At 44.9% G+C, this 20,541-nt stretch overlaps 1 protein-coding gene across 3 annotated transcripts in view; it reads right to left on the reverse strand.

The window, feature by feature from the left end:
- Positions 1 to 20,541, reverse strand: part of cdkal1 (CDK5 regulatory subunit associated protein 1-like 1) — a 1,005,231-nt gene that overhangs the window by 743,820 nt on the left and 240,870 nt on the right. For all 3 annotated transcript variants that reach the window (XM_068001614.1, XM_068001608.1, XM_068001620.1), the window contains exon 5: positions 18,675 to 18,771. In XM_068001614.1, the coding sequence (XP_067857715.1) occupies positions 18,675 to 18,771 (97 nt within the window). The remainder of the gene's footprint in view (positions 1 to 18,674; positions 18,772 to 20,541) is intronic.

Raw genomic sequence — 20,541 nt, forward strand, 5'->3', positions numbered from 1 at the left:
GGGACTTCAACTATCCTGGGATAACAATAATAAGGGGCAAAGAGGGGAAGGAATTTTTGAAATGTGTTCAGGATAACTTTCTTAACCAGTACATTTCTTGCCCAACAAGTATAAGGAGGCATTGCTGGACCTGGTGCTAGGGAATGAGGGGGGACAAGTGGGCAAGTGGGGAGCAGCAATCATAGTATCATAAGGTTTAGAATAGCTATGGAAAAAGACACGGACCACTTTAAAGTAAAAATACTCGATTGGAGGCGGGCCAATTTCAATGGGATGACAACAGAGCCCAGGTAAATTGGAATCAAAGATCGGCAGGCAAAACTACTTGCACAGTGGACGGCCTTTAAAAGAGAAGATGGATCAGATACAGTCTAAGCACATTCCCACGATGCAGAAAGGTAGGGCAACTAAAGCCAGAGCTCCCTGGATGACAAAAGAGATAGTGAGTAAGATGAAATGGAAAAAAGGGGCTTATGACAGATGTCAAGTTCATAACACAAGTGAGAACCAGACAGAATATAGACAGTTCAGAAGGGAAGTGAAAAAGGAAAAAGGGCAAAGAGAGAGTATGAAAATTTTTTTTTTTTATTCGTTCATGGGATGTGGGCGTCGCCCTCGAGGTGGTGGTGGTAAGCCACCTTCTTGAACCGCTGCAGTCCGTGTGGTGAAGGTTCTCCCACAGTGCTGTTAGGAAGGGAGTTCCAGGATTTTAACCCAGCGACGATGAAGGAACGGTGATATATTTCCAAGTCGAGATGGTGTGTGACTTGGAGGGGAACGTGCAGGTGGTCTTGTTCCCACGTACCTGCTGCTCTTGTCCTTCTAGGTGGTAGAGGTCGCGGGTTTAGGAGGTGCTGTCGAAGAAGCCTTGGCGAGTTGCTGCAGTGCATCCTGTGGATGGTACACACTGCAGCCACTGTGCGCCGGTGTTGAAGGGAGTGAATGTTTAGGGTGGTGGATGGGGTGCCAATCAAGCGGCCTGCTTTGTCCTGGATGATGTCGAGCTTCTTGAGTGTTGTTGGAGCTGCACTCATCCAAGCAAGTGGAGAGTATTCTATCACACTCCTGACTTGTGCCTTGCAGATGGTGGAAAGACTTTGGGGAGTCAGGAGGTGAGTCACTCACCACAGAATACCCAGCCTCTGACCCGCTCTTGTGGCCACAGTATTTATATGGCTGGTCCAGTTAAGTTTCCAGTCAATGGTGACCCTCAGGATGTTGATGGTGGGGGATTTGGCGATGGTCGCGCCATTGAATGTCAAGGGGAGGTGGTTAGACTCTCTCTTGTTGGAGATGGTCATTGCCTGGCACTTATCTGGCGCGAATGTTACTTGCCACTTATCAGCCCAAACCTGGATGTTGTCCAGGTCTTGCTGCATGCGGGCTCGGACTGCTTCATTATCTGAGGGGTTGCGAATGGAACTGAACACTGTGCAATCATCAGCGAACATCCCCATTTCTGACCTTATGATGGAGGGAAGGTCATTGATCAAGCAGCTGAAGATGGTTGGGCCTAGGACACTGCCTTGAGGAACTCCTGCAGCAATGTCCTGGGGCTGAGATGATTGGCTAGGTATGACTCCAGCCACTGAGAGTTTTCCCCCTGATTCCCATTGACTTCAGTTTTACTAGGGCTCCTTGGTGCCACACTCGGTCAAATGCTGCTTGATGTCAAGACTGGTGACCAACATAAAAAGGAATCCAAAAGTCTTTCACAGGCATGTAAACAGTAAACAGGTAGTAAGAGGAGGTGTGGGGCCGATTATGGATCATAAAGGAGATCTACTAATGGAGGCAGAGAGCATGGCTGAGGTACTAAACGAGTACTTTGCATCTGTCTTTACCAAGGAAGAAGATGCTGCCAGAGTCTCAGTAAAGGAAGATATAGTTGAGATACTGGATGGGCTAAAAATTGATAAGAAGAGGTATTTGAAAAGCTAGCTAGACTTAAAGTAGATAAGTCACCCGGTCCGGATGAGCTGCATCCTCGGTTGCTGAGGGAAGGAATGGTGAAAATTGCGGAGGTACTGGCCATAATCTTCCAAACATCCGTAGATACGGGGGTGGTGCCAGAGGGCTGGAGAATTGCAAATGTTACACCCTTGTTCAAAAAAGGGTATAAGGATAAACCCAGCAACTATAGGCCAGTCAGTCTAACCTCAGTGGTGGGGAAACTTTTAGAAACGATAAATCCAGGACAGAATTAACAGTCACTTGGACAAGTGCAGATTGATTAGGGAAAGCCAGCATGGATTTGTTAAAGGCAAATCGTGTTTAACTGATGAGGTAACAGATAGGGTAGATGAGGGCAATGCAGTTGATATGGTGTATATGGACTTTCAAAGGGCATTTGATAAAGTGCTGCATGGTAGGCTTATCAAGATTGCGGCCCATGGAATAAAGGGGGCAATAGCAACATGCATGCAGAATTGGCTAAGGGACAGGAAACAGAGAAGTGGTCACCGGTTGTTTCTCGGACTGGAGGGAAGTGGACAGTGGTGTTCCCCAGGGGTCGGTGCTGGGATCACTACTTTTCTTGATATATATTGATGACTTGGGTACACAGGGCACAATTTCAAAATTTGCAGTTGACATAAACTTGGAAGGGTAATGAACAGTGAGGAGGATAGTGATAGACTTTAAGAGGACATCGACAGGCTGGTGGAAGATGAAGTTTAACGCAGAAAAATGCAAAGTGATACATTTCGGTAGGAAGAACTAGGAGAGACAATATAAACTAGAGGGCACAATTCTAAAAGGAGTATAGGAACAGAGAGATCTGGGAATATATGTGCACAAATAGTTGAAGGTGGCAGGGCAGGTTGAGAAAGCGGTCAAAAAAGCATATGGGATCCTGGGCTTTATAAAGAGAGGAGTAGAGTACAAAAGTATGGAAGTCATGATGAACCTTTATAAAACTCTGGTTTGGCCATAATTGGAGTATTGTGTCCAGTTCTGGGCACCGCACTTTAGGAAAGATGTGAAGTCCTTAGAGAGGGTGCAGAAGAGATTTACTAGAATGATTCCAGGGATGAGGGACTTTTGTTACGTGGATAGATTGGAGAAGCTGGGGTTGGTCTTCTTGGAATAGAGAAGGTTGAGAGGAGAATTGATAGAGGTATTCAAGATGATGAAGGGTCTTGACAGAGTAGATAGAGAGAAACTGTTCCCATTGGCAGAAGGGTCAAGAACCAGAGGACATTGATTTAAGGTGATTGGCACAAGAACCTAAGGTGACATGAGGAAAACCTTTTTTACACGGCAAGTGGTAATGATCTGGAATGCACTGCCCAAGGGGCTGGTGGAGGCAGGTTCAATCATGTCCTTCAAAAGGGAACTGGATAAGTATTGTAAAGAAAAAATTTGCAGGGCTACGGGGATTGGGCGGGGGAGCGGGAGTAGCTGGATTGCTCTTGCATAGAGCCGGCGCGGACTCGATGGGCCGAATGGCGTCCTTCCATGCTGTAACCTTTCTATGATTCTATGATGTGATTTGACAGAACTACTTTGCACACATGTAATGATTTGGGGCGGGTGTGTAATCATGGATCAGTAAATTGCCCATGCATATGAAGATGATCAATTCGGTACTTAAAGCACTGAACTTCAATTCATACTAGGGATGAAACAGTACATTTCACTAATAGGACCTCATTTTCACCTTCTGTATTCCTCTCCTGAAGTCAGATTTGTTGGGGTAGAGTTTCCGCAGGTAGCAAATCTCCAGCACCTCAAGTCACCATCCTTTTTCTCTGAGTCTGGACAGCTTTGGTTGGTACATGACTGGGTCCACCATAGTCAAACCGAATCCTGTTCCTCACCCAGTATTGGCACACATGCACTTTCTGCTGTACGGCGATAAGTAGTAAGAGCTGATTATTTTTCTCCTCCATTGCCTGGGAGCACTGAGGTTAATTGTAGCAACTGAGTTCTGCCTCAACCAAGTTGGGCTAATCAGGAATTGAATTTGGGATCATACAATAAAGGATCAGTGACATGCCACACAGTGCATTTACCTACTGAATGGCAGGAGAGCCTTTAATAGCCTTTTTTGCGTTTTTTCCAGGAGTTTCTCTTCAAGACAGTGAATATTTACACACTTCCAAGTTTCTCCTTCTACGTTTCTGGAATCTAGCTTTCTTCCAACTTGCACAACCAGATCTCCACTTTTAAGTTCAAATCCCCTCAGATCCCCTTGTATTATTTCTGTATCTTGGGGGTCTAAGCTCCCTTGGTTTTTTGCTGTTATGCCCGGTGACTTGTTGACAAATTATGTTTTAAATGTAGGCCTGCTAAGCCACAATAGCAACTGTTTCACAACACAGGTAGACATCTGCCCTCTCAACTAGTATCTTATCCTTATTCTTCCTACACCGCAGCATTCTCCCAGCTTCGAGTATCTGTCTCTTTTCCTCAACTTCAACAGATTTTCTCTCTCGAACCCCAAGAGTATTTATACCTCTCTTTTCACCCCTTCTCAAGAGTGTTTCTCTCTCTCCCTGCCCACAAAAAAGTCTTTCCCTTCCCATCCCAATAGGATGTCCGTCTTTATTTCCTCCTCCCCACTCAAGAAGTTCAATCTCCCTTTCCCCTCTCCCAGGAGGGTCTTTCTCCCTTTCATTTCCATCCCCCAAAAATGCATGTCTTTCTTTCTCTCCTGTGCCCTTGGCCACAGCACTGCTGAAATAAATAAATGTTTGTTCTTGGAAATGCACGTTATCACTTTTCCACACCCTCTCTTCCTCTTTTCTCTTCCCCACCATCTCCTCCTTCGCTTTTCTTATCTCTTTTCTCTCTAATTTTTTGCCACTTTTCCTCATTCTTCTGTTGTTCCTCTCTCTCCTGTTCGTTTCTGCAATACTTCACCCTACCCCCACCCCCCACCCCCCCCCCCCACCATGTGTTGCAGTGTTTACATTTGTGGAGCTGTTGGAAAGGGGAAGTGTGACATTAGAGGAATAGAGGAGAGGATAGCCAATGCCCCTTCGTTGGGGATGTTCCTGGAAATTAACTAGATGGATTGCTGCACATGACTGAAAAGGTGTGGATCAGAAGAGAACAGAATGGCCACTTGGTGGCTCTCCTGGGAGTTCCTCTGCTGAGAAGGCAAACCTCATGCATTTAAGAGGATGTGGCAAGAGAGAATGAGAATGGTCACCGAATGATTCCTGGAGGTTCTTCTGCTTAAAAAAAAATGGCCAAAGTGGCTCCTGGGTGTTACTACCTTCTGGATAGCTACAAACTATTTAATACTAATTTTTTCTGGTTATTTCTGGAAAGGGGAGGAGGAAAAGGTGTATCCAGCTAAGAGAGCGTACCGATGTCCAGCATATTCAGAGGCCCAACAGGGCGCATTATGCTGCATTGTGCATGAGGAGCCATCATGATGGCTGTATTTCACAGAATTTATTTTGATGCAATGTGATTGGTGAGAAAATTGAAATTGGAGTGATGTAACTGGTGTATTGTGACTGGCAAATAATGAAAAATATCAAACAACCAAATAGAAAGGTGAAAAAAACAGACAAACACTTAACTAATGATGAAGGACAAAACCGACTGATGGCTCAATGGTCAGGATATAGCTAACAGGCTTGATGGCCACACCATAGATGACAGACTCCGCATACACAACTCAAGAATGTTATTCCAAATTTGATTGCTAATGTCCCGAACCTACCTTTCTCAAACAGCCAATGATATTATAACTTTCAATCTATATTGCATTTTACTGTCATTATCTTCTGATAATTAGAAATTTGGTTTGAATTAATAAGAGGAAGCTACAGAAGATGCTACAATCTGGTCCAATTAACATCAATCTGTTTCTGCTTCTTTTCAAAAAAATTGAAACCATTCTACAGTCCTACAGTTTTGTGGAACATTTACCCCTTGTCTTAAATGAAAATGCAAGAACTGTAAATCTGCAGAATTTAAGCAATATTTCCATGTTCTTTGTAGATTCATCTCTCACAAGGCTCAAAGCAAGCGTAGTAGAGCTTTCATCTGTTCTCCACAACTTGTAAGTTTGCAGTGTGGTTCAACCACTTACTAAAATTTCATCATGCAGGAATTAAAGCATCGAAACTAGTTATCTTTTCCCATTTTCTGCTGATATTCCATACACTATCAGTAATCTGGAGACCTGGGCTATCTGGTGCAAAGCATTGCTTTTTCTCAGGCCTGTAGGTTAAACAAAGGGGTCTCAGCATATTACATTTGGTCCTCAGTTTGTCGGTCAAGGTTAATATAACAAATTAGTCATCCTTTGTGCCTTTTAACGAATGTACTTCTCTTAAACAAAAAATAGCAATAGCATTGCACATTAACAAAAACAATTTTGATTGAGCAAATGTTGCTGTGAAACCAAATTTCATTTAAGATCAGTCTATCTCCCATGGTGTTGCACATGGGTAGTCAAGACTAATTTGAGTTTTGCAGATCAAGCAGGGTTAGAGAGTGAGGGATTAATGGAACCAACGTGGGGAAGTGGAAAGGAAGAAAGAGGAAAAGGGGAACAAGGAGGAGGGGGAAGGGGAGCAGGTGTGAGGAGAAGGGAAGAGGAGAAGGGAAGAGGAGAAGGGAAGAGGAGAAGGGAAGAGGAATGAGGAGAAGGGAAGAGGAATGAGGAGAAGGGAAGAGGAATGAGGAGATGACAATGGGTCAGGAGAGGGTGGGAGGCGAAGGGAGGGGGATGGTGGTAGAAAGGGGATGGTGGTAGAAAGGGAAAGGAAGTGAGTGCTAATAAAGGAGAATTCAGATCAATGGGGTGGTTGGGTGCTGTGGATGGGAAAAGCAGTCAAGGGGGTTACTGTACAAGGGGAATTGAAGCAAGTTGGGGTAGCCTGAGGGGCAACTGCAGCCAGTGGGCGGGCTGGAACGGGAAATGGAGCCTGAAAATGTGGACTGGGGGGGGGGGTGTTAATATCTTGCTCATTAGGCGGGAGAGTGTTGGGGGATGGGATCCTGCTGAATTGGAAGGGAGAAAAGTTCAATAACTCCATTGAAGTCAATTGGTCACCTGACTTTATGCTAACTGCACCACCTACAGGTGGTTTTCCTTTTGGTTCTTTGCACCACAACCATTTTAATATGCATTGGTCACACTCCCTTGGCGTAAACAATGAGGAGTCAAGGCTAAGGGTATTATTCATGTAAAGAAAGTTTCGAGGGCAACGTATACTTGGACCAAGGTGGGGAATGTGGTGTGAGTGGGTGGGTGGGAAGGAGAATGGGGAAAGATTGGGAGAAGAGAAGGGGTAGGAGAGGAGGTAGAAGAATGGGGGAGGATGGATCAGGATAGAGTGGATGGGGAGAAGAGAGAGAAGAAAGGAGGAATGCGAGGAGGGAAATGAAGGGCACAGGAAGGGGTGCTGTTCAGCAGAATTTAATCAATGGCGGATTGTGGGTTAAGGCACAGGAAGCCAGCCAGTGAGAGTTGGGAGGGTGGGGGGGGCGGCGGGGGTGCAATGGGGAAAGCGCAGTAGTGAGGGAAGTGATCAGGAAAAGGAATTCAGGTTAATGGTGAGAGGGAGCATCAAGGCAGTGTGAATTCCAGCCAGCAGTGGGGGAAGGAAGGGAAATTCAGGTCACAGTGATGGGGGCACCAAGGCATGGGAAAGCCAGACAGTGGGGGAGGGCGAGGGTGCTGTGAACAGGTCGTCGAGTCAGCAGATAAGCATAATGGAAGGCACTGAATGGGAACCATTGCTGGACATCGCTACGCGATGGGCAATGTCGGATAGAAAGTCAAGGGCATGGAGAGGAGCACAGCTCCAGAAAGGACTAGCAGCTTTGTTGAACAGCATGCAGAGACACTGACCTTGAGAGCCAGAGTCAGGCAAATCACAGTTGCCAAGAGATTCAGGAGTCCCAGTACCCCCATTAACTTTTTTCCTGGACAATTCTTTTGTTATTGGCACCATTTCAGAAGTCTGTGTGGTGGAGAGACACCACAAGATGCTATTATGTGATGTTAGGTGGAGTCCCACTCAAGTTAATGAATCACATAACATTATGCTAAGAGCCATGTGAATAGCACATTTCAGGAGGTGGTTACACCACAGCTTAAGAAAGTCCAATTGTGAACAATTTTACAACACCAAGTTACAGTCCAACAATTTTATTTGAAATTCACAAGCTTTCGGAGGCTTCCTCCTTCCTCAGGTGAATGTTGTGGAAAAAGTGCAGGCAGAGAAGGATGGGGTGACCGCCAGACAGACAAGGAGGATCAGGCAGGTAGTGCAGGAGTCCCCCCCGGGGGCATCTCGCTCTCTAATCAGTATTCAGTTCTGAATACTGGCGGGGGAGAGGGTTCCTCTGTGGAGGAGTGCAGCCACAGCACCATGGATGTCTCAGCTGTAAGAGTGGGTGGGGGTGGGGGAGGGGGGAGGTGGGGGTGGAGGAGGAGAAAGGTCAGGAGAGCAAAAGTGAAAGGGAATTCTGTAGTTAGGGGAACAGACAGGCGTTTCTGCGGCCGCAGACATGATTCCAGGATGGTATGTTGCCTCCCTGGTGCCAGGGTCAAAGATGTCACTGAGCGTCTGCAGATGTCACTGAGCGTCTGCAGAACATTCTGGAGGGGGAGGGTGAACAGCCAGAGGTCGTGGTCCATATCGGTACCAACGACATAGGTAGAAAGAGGGATGAGGTCCTGCAGGCAGATTTTAGGGAGTTAGGAAAGAGATTAAAAAGCAGAACCTCAAAGGTAGTAATATCCGGATTATTCCTGGTGCCACGCGCTGGCGAGTATAGCAATAGGAGGGTAGAGCAGATAAATGCGTGGCTGGAGAGATGGTGCAGGAGGATGGACTTTAGATTCCAGGGGCATTGGGACCAGTTCTGGCGGGAGGTGGGGGACCTGTACAGGCCAGACGGGTTGCACCTCAACGGAGCTGGGACCAACGTCCTCGTGGGGAGGTTTGTTAGTATTGTGGGGGAGGGTTTAAACTAATTTGGCAGGGGGATGGGCACCAGGATGTAGCATTGGAAAGGACGTGGTGCACAAAGGATTGGGAGAGAAAGATAGCACCAGAATAAGTAATGGTATGGTATATAGAAAGTTCAGAGGGGAAATGAAAAAGGAAGTAAGAGGAGCAAAGAGAGAGTATGAGAATAGACTGGCGGCCAACATAAAAAAGGAATCCAAAAGTCTTCTATAGACATATAAACAGTAAACGGGTGGGGAGGGGCTGATTACAGACCAAAATGGAGACCTACTCATGGAGGCAGAGGACATGGTCGAGGTACTAAATGAGTACTTTGCATCTGTCTTTACCAAGGAAGAAGATGCTGCCAGAGGTGCCTTCATCGTCGCTGGGTCAAAATTCTGGAACTCCTTACCTAACAGCACTGTGGGAAAACCTTCACCACACAGACTGTAGCGGATCAAGAAGGCGGCTCACCACCATCTTCTCAAGGGCAATTAGGGATGGGCAATAAATGTAGGCCTTGCCAGCGACGCCCACTTCCCATGAACAAATTTTTAAAAAGTCTCAGTGAAGGAAGATGTAGTTGAGATACTGGATGGGCTAAAAATTGATAAAGGAGGTACTTAACTGGACCAGCCACATAAATACTGTGGCTACAAGAGCAGTGATGTGGAGATGCCGGTGATGGACTGGGGTGGACAAATGTAAGGAATCTTACACCAGGTTATAGTCCAACAGTTTTATTTGAAAAATTAAACTGTTGGACTATAACCTGGTGTTGTAAGATTCCTTACAAGAGCAGGTCAGAGGCTGGGTATTCTGCGGCGAGTGACTCACCTCCTGACTCCACAAAGCCTTTCCACCATCTACAAGGCACAAGTCAGGAGTGTGATGGAATACTCTCCACTTGCCTGGATGAGTGCAGCTCCAACAACATTCAAGAAGTTCGACACCATCCAGAACAAAGCAGCCCGCTTGATTGGCACCCCATCCACCACCCGATACATTCACTCCCTTCACCACCGGTGCACTGTGGCTGCAGTGTGTACCGTCTACAGGATGCACTGCAGCAACTTGCCAAGGCTTCTTCGACAGCACCTCCCAAACCCGCGACCTCTCCCACCTCGAAGGACAAGAGCAGCAGGCACATGGGAACACCACCACCTGCATGTTTCCCTCCAAGTCACACACCATCCCGACTTGGAAATATATCACTATTCCTTCATTGTTGCTGGGTCAAAATCCTGGAACTCCCTACCTAGCAGCACGAGGAGAACATTCACCACAGGGACTGCAGCGGTTCAAGAAGGCGGCTCACCACCACCTTCTCAACGGCAATTAGGGATGGGCAATAAATGCTGGCCTTGCCAGCGATGCCCACATCCCATGAACGAATGAAGAAAAACTAGAAAGGCTAGCTGTACTTAAAAGTAGATAAGTCATCCAGTCCAGATGGGATGCACCCGAGGTTGCTGAGGGAAGTAAGGTTGGAAATTGTGGAGGTACAGGCCATAATCTTCCAAACATCCTTAGATACGGGGTGGTGCCAGAGGACTGGAGAATTGCAAATGTTACACCCTTGTTCAAAAAAGGGAGTAAGGATAAACCCAATTACAGGCAAGTCAGTTTAACCTTGGAGGTGGGGAAACTTTTATAAACGATAATCCGGGACACAATTAGCAGTCACTTCGACAAGTGTGGATTGATTAGGGGAAGCCAGCACGGATTTGTTAAAGGCAAATCATGTTTAGCTAACTTGATTATTTTGACAAGGTAACAGAGAGGGTAGATCAGGGCAGTGCTGTCAATGTGGTGAATATGGACTTTCAAAAGGCATTTGAGAAAGTGCCTAATAGGCTTGTCATCAAGATTGAAGCCCATGGAATAAAAGGGGCAGTAACAGCATGGACACAGAATTGGCTAAGTGATAGGAAACAGAGAGAGTAGTGGTGAACGTTTGTTTTTCGGACTGGAGGTGGGTGTACAATGGTGTTCCCCTGGGGTCGGAACGAGAACCACTGCTTTTCTTGATGAATATTAATGTCTTGGGTTTGGGTGTACAGGGCACAATTTCAAAATGTGCAGATGACACAAAACTTGGAAGTGTAGTGAACAGTGCGGAGGATAGTAATAGACTTCAAGAGGATATAGACAGGCTGGTGGCACGGGTGGATGCCATGCAAGGTGCGAGGTTATACATTTCGATAGGAAGAATGGTGAGAGGCAATATAAACTAAAGGGCACAATTCTAAAAGGGGTACAGGAACAGAGAGATCTGGAGGTATATGTACACTAGTCGTTGAAAATGGCAGGGCAGGTTGAGAAAGAGGTTAAAAAAGCATATGGGATCCTGGGAATTATAAATAGAGGCATAGAATACAAAAACAAGGAAGTCGTGATGAACCTTTATAAAACACCGTTTCGGCCACAGCTGGAGTATTGTGTCCCGTTCTGGGCACCGCACTTTAGGAAAGACATGAAGGCCTTAAGAGAGGGTGCAGAAGAGATTTACTAGAATGATTCCAGGAATGAAGGGCGTTAATTACATGGATAGACTGGAGAAGCTGGGTTGTTTTCCTTGGAACAGAGAAAGTTGAGAGGAGAATTGATAGTTGTATTCAAAATCATGAAGGGTCAAGACAGAGTAGATAGAGAGAATCAGTTCCTATTGGCAGAAGGGTCAAGAACCAGAGGACATAGATTTACGATAATTGCCAAAAGAACCAACGGTGACATGAGGAAAAACTTTTTTACACAGCGAGTTGTTAGGATCTGGAATGCACTGCCAGAGCGGGTGGTGAAGGCAGATTCAATCGTGGCCTTCAAAAGAGAACTGGATAAGTACTTGAAAGGAAAAAAATTGCAGGGCTATAGGGATAGGGCGGGGGAGTGGGACTCGCTGGATTGCTCTTGCATAGAGCTGGCACAGACTTGATGGGCCGAATGGCCTCCTTCCGTGCTGTAACCTTTCTGTGATTCTATGCTCACAGTGCCACCTACGGGCACACTATTCGAATTTTGAGACCACTCACAGTTTTTGATACATAATGAATTAGATGGTTCTACTTTATGCTCTGCTTGCAGGCTTTGACTGGTAACTGGACTAAAATCCAAAAAAAAAATCCATCTTGACAGGATTTTAAAAATAACATTTTAATGCATTTAAAGAATAGAAGTGCGGGAATTGCTCTAGACTATACTAAAATGAAAACCACCTGTCACAAATCTACAAAAGCTACAATCAAGACAAGGATCAATAATGTGAAAGGCTGTTCCGGCTCTTAGCTTTAAAGGCATTAGATTGGAAGTGAGATCCATGAAATGCAGGTATTGAACAGTTACAAATCAAAAACATAAGTTTGAATCAACAATCTACTCACCACTGCTGTACCTCTATCAGGCACTTCCCTAAAATGTGTTATTTGGTTCTCTCCCAAGTACTTCATCGGTATGTTTCGTTTAAGGCTTACAAAAATAGAACTTTAAGTTAACAAAAAGAGCTTCAAATTCTCTGTTCCTGCACCCCCTTTAAAACTGTACCATTTTAGTTTATATTGCCACTCCTCATTCTTCCTACCAAAATGAATCACTTCACACTTCTCTGTATTAAATTGCATATTCCATGTGTCTGCCCATTTGACCAGACTGTCTATGTCTTCCTGAAGTCTGTTACTATCCTCCTCACTGTTTACATTTCTGAGTTCCGTGTCATCTGCAAACTTTGAAATTATGCACTGTATACCCAAATCCAATCTATATCAAAAAGAGCAGTGGTCCAAACACCAACTTCTGGGGGACACCACTGCACACTTCCCTCCAGTTTGAAAAACAACTTATTTCCTAGGACAAGTATGGTCCACTTTGAAAACAAAGCTGTAGTGTCACTAAGTTGGCAGCAGTGGAAAATTCAAACTGTAGATGACATAGCTATTGTTGCACAATTTTTTACCCAAAAGCAACTTTTTTTTGAAAAACCAAGAAATAGTCGTGGTAACTGTGAATACAGAGATCTTTGAATGATGACGACAATGCCCTTTTAATATAGTGCAAATTCAGTAAAGTTCTTAGTTTGCACTGCGGAAGCTGGAGATAGAGTCCTATGGGAAGTTCAAAATGCAATTATGTAATCTACATAAAATGAGTTCCTTAGTGAGATCCCACTGGATATAAACAATGTCTACAAAGTCAATCCAAGGGCACAGAAAACCTGTAGAATGATTCTCCTCCCTCTTTTAATGTAATTGTTTTGTTGAATTATCTTTGTACTGGTTAGATATTTGTGTCACTGCTGGAGAAAATAAATCTTAATGCACCCAACATCAGCATCACGCCCTCCCATCACAGATTAACCAGAGTAAAGTTCCCCCTACATTGCGCCAATAATGCGCCAAGCCCAACATAAAAGTATTTCACAGATCACCAGTGTAACATTTCCATTTCCCACAGCAAACAATTTTTGTAACAAAAGTAAGGCAGATAATTTAGTAAGAATATCAAATGACTCTTCTCCTTGTCCTCTTTTTTCCATAGTGGACTTATGATTACTATGAAATAAAAACAGAAAATGCTGGAGAGGCTCAGCAAATCAGGCAGCATCTGTGGAGAAAGAACCAGAGTTAACGTTTCAGGTCGAAGACCTTTCATCAGAACTGGAAGATGTTAAAAGCTGATTTTGTGTTTAATTCACTGCCACTTCTCTTCCAGGAATGCACTCCTTGAAGAAGTTCTGCTCTTCTCTCTGACAGGATTTCGGTTTTTCTCTTTTACCTTGTTCACCTTCACTGCTTTCTGGTTTCCTTCTCGTGTTTGATCAGGTTTCTTCTAAAATTCGCTTTCACAGCCACAACTCTTGCCTCAACAACTGTCTCCAACTCCGACTTATTTCACGTGGTTTCCAACTTAAATTCCACCCATCATGTTTCGGATCCACCGGATTATGCGGATTACAGATATCTCCATGATATTCAGCGTTCCTCGAACCACTGCTCTTGCCACTTCCTGAGGTCCACGCTCAATGTCACGTGCCGCCGCATGCAAGCTCTCGACTTCTCTCTTCAGCCATGATGTGGAGATGCCGGTGATGGACTGGGGTTGACAAATGTAGGGAAGCTTACAACACCAGGTTATAGTCCAACTGTTTTATTTGAAAATCACAAGCTTTCGGAGGCTTTCTCCTTCGTCAGGTGAGCGAGTGTGGGATTCCATTGAAGGTTACCGCATTTATATTCAGAGAACAATACCTGGTGATTACAGATAATCTTTCCAACTGCCCGTTGTCAAGGCAATCAAAGTGTTCAGACAGAGCGATGTTACCTACAGGACCACCGAATACACAAACGGCCAGAACACAAAACAGAGAGAGAGGGAGAGAAACATCCGAAAGGAAGAGAAAGACAGAGAATGACCCGTTGTGTTAAAAACAGATTTTTTTTTTCCGCTGGTGGGGTTACGTGTAGCGTGACATGAACCCAAGATCCCGGTTGAGGCCGTCCTCATGGGTGCGGAACTTGGCTATCAATTTCTGTTCGACGATTTTGCGTTGTCGTGTGTCTTGAAGGCCGCCTTGGAGAACGCTTACCCGAAGATCGATGGCTGAATGTCCTTGACTGCTGAAGTGTTCCCCGACTGGGAGGGAACCCTCCTGTCTGGCGATTGTTGCGCGGTGTCCGTTCATCCGTTGTCGCAGTGTCTGCATGGTCTCGCCAATGTACCATGCTCCGGGGCATCCTTTCCTGCAACGTATGAGGTAGACAACGTTGGCCAAGTCACAGGAGTATGAACCATGTACCTGGTGGGTGGTGTCCTGTCGTGTGATGGTGGTGTCTGTGTCGATGATCTGCATGTCTTGCAGAGGTTGCCGTGGCAGGGTTGTGTGGTGTCGTGGACGCTGTTCTCCTGAAAGCTGGGTAATTTGCTGCGAACGATGGTCTGTTTGAGGTTGGGTGGCTGTTTGAAGGCAGCGAATCCAATGAGACAATCAACAATCCGGAACAGCAGACAGAGGGATCCGCGGTACAGCAACCGAAGAAGAAAGAGTCAAACTGGACTCCTCCGGAGGGTCGCTGCCCTAAGCTTGACATGTATGCTCAAGCTGTCAGGAAATGCGTCAATGCCAGATTCATCAGCCGCACTCACAAGACAGTCCAGAATATCACCCGAGCACAACGCAACGCCATCGACGTTCTCAAGACCAACCGCAACACCGTCATCAAACCAGCGGACAAAGGAGGAGCCATCGTCATACAGAACAGAACGGACTATTGCAAAGAAGCATACCGACAACTGGACAACCAGGAACACTACAGACGGTTACCCGCAGATCCGACCAAGGAACACACCCACCAGCTCAACAAACTGATCAAGACCTTCGATCCAGACCTTCAAAGCATCCTACGCGCTTTCATCCCACGTACTACCCACGTGGGAGACTTCTACTGCCTCCCAAAGATACACAAAGCCAATACACCCGGACGTCCAATCGTATCAGGCAACGGAACCCTGTGTGAGAACCTCTCTGGATACGTCGAGGGCATCCTGAAACTCATCGTACAGGGAACCCCCAGCTTCTGTCGCGACACTACAGACTTCCTACAAAAACTCAGCACCCACGGACCAGTTGAACTAGGAACACTTCTCACCGCGATGGACGTCTCGGCACTCTACACCAGTATCCCCCACGATGACGGCATCCCTGCAACAGCCTCAGTACTCAACACCAACAGCCAATCTCCAGACGCCATCCTACAACTCATCCGCTTCATCCTGGATCATAATGTCTTCACCTTCGACAACCAGTTCTTTACCCAAATACACGGAACAGCCTGGGGACCAAATTCGCACCCCAATACGCCAACATTTTCATGCACAAGTTCGAGCACGACTTCTTCACTGCACAGGACCTCCAACCAACGCTATACACCAGATACATCGACGACATTTTCTTCCTATGGACCCATGGCGAAGAATCACTGAAGAGACTACACGATGACATCAACAAGTTCCATCCCACCATCAAGCTCACCATGGACTACTCCTCAGAATCGGTTTCTTTCTTGGACACACGAATCTCCATCAAAGACGGGCACCTCAGCACCTCACTCGACCGCAAGCCCACGGACAACCTCACGATGCTCCACTTTTCCAGCTCCCACCCTAACCACGTCAAAGAGGCCATCCCCTATGGACAGGCCCTGCGAATACAGGATCTGCTCAGACGAGGAGGAACGCGATGGACACCTACAGACGCTTAAAGACGTCCTCGTAAGAACGGGATATGACGCTCGACTCGTCGATCGACAGTTCCGACGGGCCACAGCGAAAAATCACATAGACCTCCTCAGAAGACTAACACGGGACGCAACCAACAGAGTACCCTTCGTCGTCCAGTACTTCCCCGGAGCGGAGAAACTACGCCATGTTCTCCGCAGCCTTCAGCATGTCATCGATGACGACGAACACCTCACTAAGGCCATCCCCACGCCTCCACTACTCGCCTTCAAACAGCCACCCAACCTCAAACAGACCATCGTTCGCAGCAAATTACCCAGCTTTCAGGAGAACAGTGTCCACGACACCACACAACCCTGCCACGGCAACCTCTGCAAGACATGCCAGATCATCGACACAGACACCACCATCACACGACAGGACACCACCCACCAGGTACATGGTTCATACTCCTGTGACTCAGCCAACGTTGTCTACCTCATACGTTGCAGGAAAGGATGCCCCGGAGCATGGTACATTGGCAAGACCATGCAGACACTGCGACAACGGATGAACGGACACCGCGCAACAATCGCCAGACAGGAGGGTTCCCTCCCAGTCGGGGAACACTTCAGCAGTCAAGGACATTCAGCCACCGATCTTCGGGTAAGCGTTCTCCAAGGCGGCCTTCGAGACACACGACAACGCAAAATCGAACAGAAATTGATAGCCAAGTTCCGCACCCACGAGGATGGCCTCAACCGGGATCTTGGGTTCATGTCACGCTACACGTAACCCCACCAGCGAAAAAAAATTATCTGTTTTTAACACAGTGGGTCATTCTCTGTCTTTCTCTTCCTTTCGGATGTTTCTCTCCCTCTCTCTCTCTGTTTTGTGTTCTGGCCGTTTGTGTATTCGGTGGTCCTGTAGGTAACATCACTCTGTCTGAACACTTTGATTGCCTTGACAACGGGCAGTTGGAAAGATTATCTGTACTCACCAGGTATTGTTCTCTGAATATAAATGCGGTAACCTTCAATGGAATCCCACACTCGCTCACCTGACGAAGGAGAAAGCCTCCGAAAGCTTGTGATTTTCAAATAAAACAGTTGGACTATAACCTGGTGTTGTAAGATTCCTTGCATCTCTCTTCAGCAGCACCGACTCTCTTTTTCAGAGCTGTCCTGGTCTGCAGTTCCATTTCATCCTTCACCTTATCTGGCGCTTTAACAAAAAACTTTTCGTCTTCCTTTCAGGTGTCAAGGACTGAAAGTTTCAACAGCTTTTAACATCTTCCAGTTCTGACAAAAGGTCTTCAACCTGAAACGTTAACTCTGTTTCTTTCTCCACAAATACTGATGTGGAGATGCCGGTGATGGACTGGGGTTGACAATTGTAAACAATTTTACAACACCAAGTTATAGTCCAGCAATTTTATTTTAAATTCACAAGCTTGTGAATTTAAAATAAAATTGCTGGACTATAACTTGGTGTTGTAAAATTGTTTACAATCCACAAATACTGCCTGACTTGATGAGCTTCTCAAGCATTTTCTGTTTTTATTTCAAGATTACTATAAATTGGGTCAAGATTGGCCAAAATCACTTCACTCAAGTCCCCTATACCTGACAAAGGGAGACACTTCACTGCATCATTCTGGACTGAAAATTGAAACCACATGTCAGGCAGCAACCCAGTACTTCTGAAATTTTTACTTTAAGGGTGATTTTTAAAAAAAATGGTTTTAATAACTTTCTGGTTCAAGACTAACAGAAATGGGAAGCAAGTGGCCCAAAGAGCCATTCCTAGTCATAAAAAAAACATCATAAAAAAAACCAAAAGAGGCTGGCCTTTTGATGCATTCTAGTTCATCCACACAACTAACAAATACTAGTTTTAGATTGGTGGCTGCAGTAAAGCAGCAGCCTAAGAATTTGTCTAACTGCCCAGCAGAGATGGCTTTCATCTCATTAATCTACACTAAATTCAAAACAAAAACCCAAAGGTGAAAGAGCAATGTTGTCACCAACAACCCTTTTCATCTTTACCCTGCAGAAATTTGAATCTATGCAAATAATCAACAGTTTCTGCTTTACCAGTGCCTAGAAGTTAATGTTCTCTAAAGTTACAGTTGAATTTTATTTTCACTTGACTATTTGATAAAATAATGTTAAAATGTTACAGTAGAGTGTTCGTTTCAGATCAACTTCCTTCACAGTGTAAATAAATCACATGACAAACACATACTGTTTAATGATCCTAAAAAGAGCAGAAAATAAAATCACAGGAATTAAAAGCTGTTCCATGTTTGGAAACCTTGTAAGAGGAAGTGTTGACTTCATATTGCATTGTAAAAATTATTCTGTGTCCAAGTACTACACTCGGTTTGCCGATGTTCTAGCTTTTTACAAGTTTGAGCAACTTCAGAGACAAGGTACACACCAGATCTAAATCAGGTGCACACAAATACCCAAGAACCAATGTAAACTTCTTGAAGAGCTGCATTTTGCAGGTGAAATATTAAAAGAATGTTCTTACCCCAATAATGCTTAACCCTTTGAGGTAGTCCATCCGTGGTTGGGCTTGAGGAACACATCCAGCAACAACCACCTTTTTCTCTTGCTCTTGAGCTTTCCTGAAGTGGAAAAAAGGTATGTGGAATTACAGTAATATTTTACATACAGAGTAACTAATTTAGGTCAGGAAAATTACAATTCCAATACTAAGTTAGCACCTCTTGTTAAAAAAAACATATGTGTATTTACCTTTAATAAACCTTTCATAAAGGTTGAAATCAAGTTGTGCAGGCCTAACATTTCTGTTCACAATATTTAACCGATGAACCAAATTAAAGCAGACCCTTCTATAAAGTTCTTCATAATCACTGCTTCCTACTCTCATTAGGTTGATACTGAATTATTTCCAATGCAGAATACAAATTTAATACAACAGAACTAATTATTCAGAAAAGTATTCACAGACTAAGTTTAACAACACCACTGCCAATTATGTTTTGCAAAGTTCAATCAAGACACTTTTCCTTTCAGACCTGAGATTCAAGTCTTTTATGAACTGCATAACCTGGCACATGATCGATAAAATATTGCCAATCTTCTACATTCAATGGACTTGCACTTTCTGAATAATGCACCAGACTGAATAACCAGATAGTGCTACTAGAATGTGCCAACCTGGAAAAGTTGCAAAAGCTGACCAACTTCAAAAAATATGATTTATTTCAATTAGTGTTAATTGTATTCAGGTGATGCATATCAATTCGAGACTCTCTTGTATCCTTTTATATGAGAACTTATCTAGGGTGTGGAGCGTGTGATGTTGAGCTCTGTGAATAAAGGCTTGGGTGCAACTGAAGACCAGGCTCTACGATTCTATCCTTCACCACCTGACTATCCAACTTATAACAATAGAGCAGGCAACTTAAAAACAGCCCTGAATATGGGCCAATGACTTTACACTCAAAGTGCAGGGGAACCTGGACTTGTCATAACTTAAGCTGGAGTATCACCTACATTCAATTCTTAATATTGTAGAAGAGTGTGGAAAAAAATGTGAGGATTTCCCTTCATTTCTTGCGAATTGTGAATTATTGAAAATATGCACTGGTACTCTCTGTTGCTAAATCCGATTGTTAATTTGTTTTAAAATCATTCATACAACTGTCACAATTATATAGAAGCACTTTTCCTCCTCACCCCCAGTTTATACTGGCACTCTTCTCCCTTTCATATGTCAGCATGGTTCAATTGGTAGCATTCTTGTCTCTGAATCATAAGGTTGTGGCTTCAAACCCCATTCCAGTACGAGAGCCCACAATCTAGGCTGACATTCAGGGCAGTACTAAGGGAGCACAAGGCGGCATTGTTAGAGATTTCATCCTTTGTATGCAACATTACACCAAGACCCTGGCTCAGGTCGTCATTCAAGATCATATCCCCTGGCACTATTCAAAGAGGAGCGGAGAATTCTCTCAATACGGCTGACAATATTTCCCCTCATTAATCATCACTTAAAAAAGCTTAATTGGTCATTCATCTCGATGTAGTTTGTGGAACTGTGCTCTATGCAAAATGGCTGCCATGATGCCAACAAAACAACAGCACCAACACTTCTCTCCCTTAATTCATGTTGACACTATATAAATGCAAGTTCTTTTAGCAAAGAAAGACGCCCCCAAGGTGCTTCATAGAGATATGAGGAAAACGGATGCCAGGCTAAAGGAGGAGAGATTAGGAGAAATGACCAAAAGTTTGATCAAAGAGATGGGTTTTAAGGAGAATCTTGAGGAAAGGGAGATGGAGAGGTAGATGGCATTCTAGAGAGTGGGACCGAGGTAGCTGAAGGCATAACCATCAATCATGGGGCGGAGGATGCAAAGAAGGCCAGT

The sequence above is a fragment of the Heptranchias perlo genome, chromosome 2 (assembly GCF_035084215.1).
Source record: "Heptranchias perlo isolate sHepPer1 chromosome 2, sHepPer1.hap1, whole genome shotgun sequence".
NCBI classification, from domain to species: Eukaryota; Metazoa; Chordata; class Chondrichthyes; order Hexanchiformes; family Hexanchidae; genus Heptranchias; species Heptranchias perlo.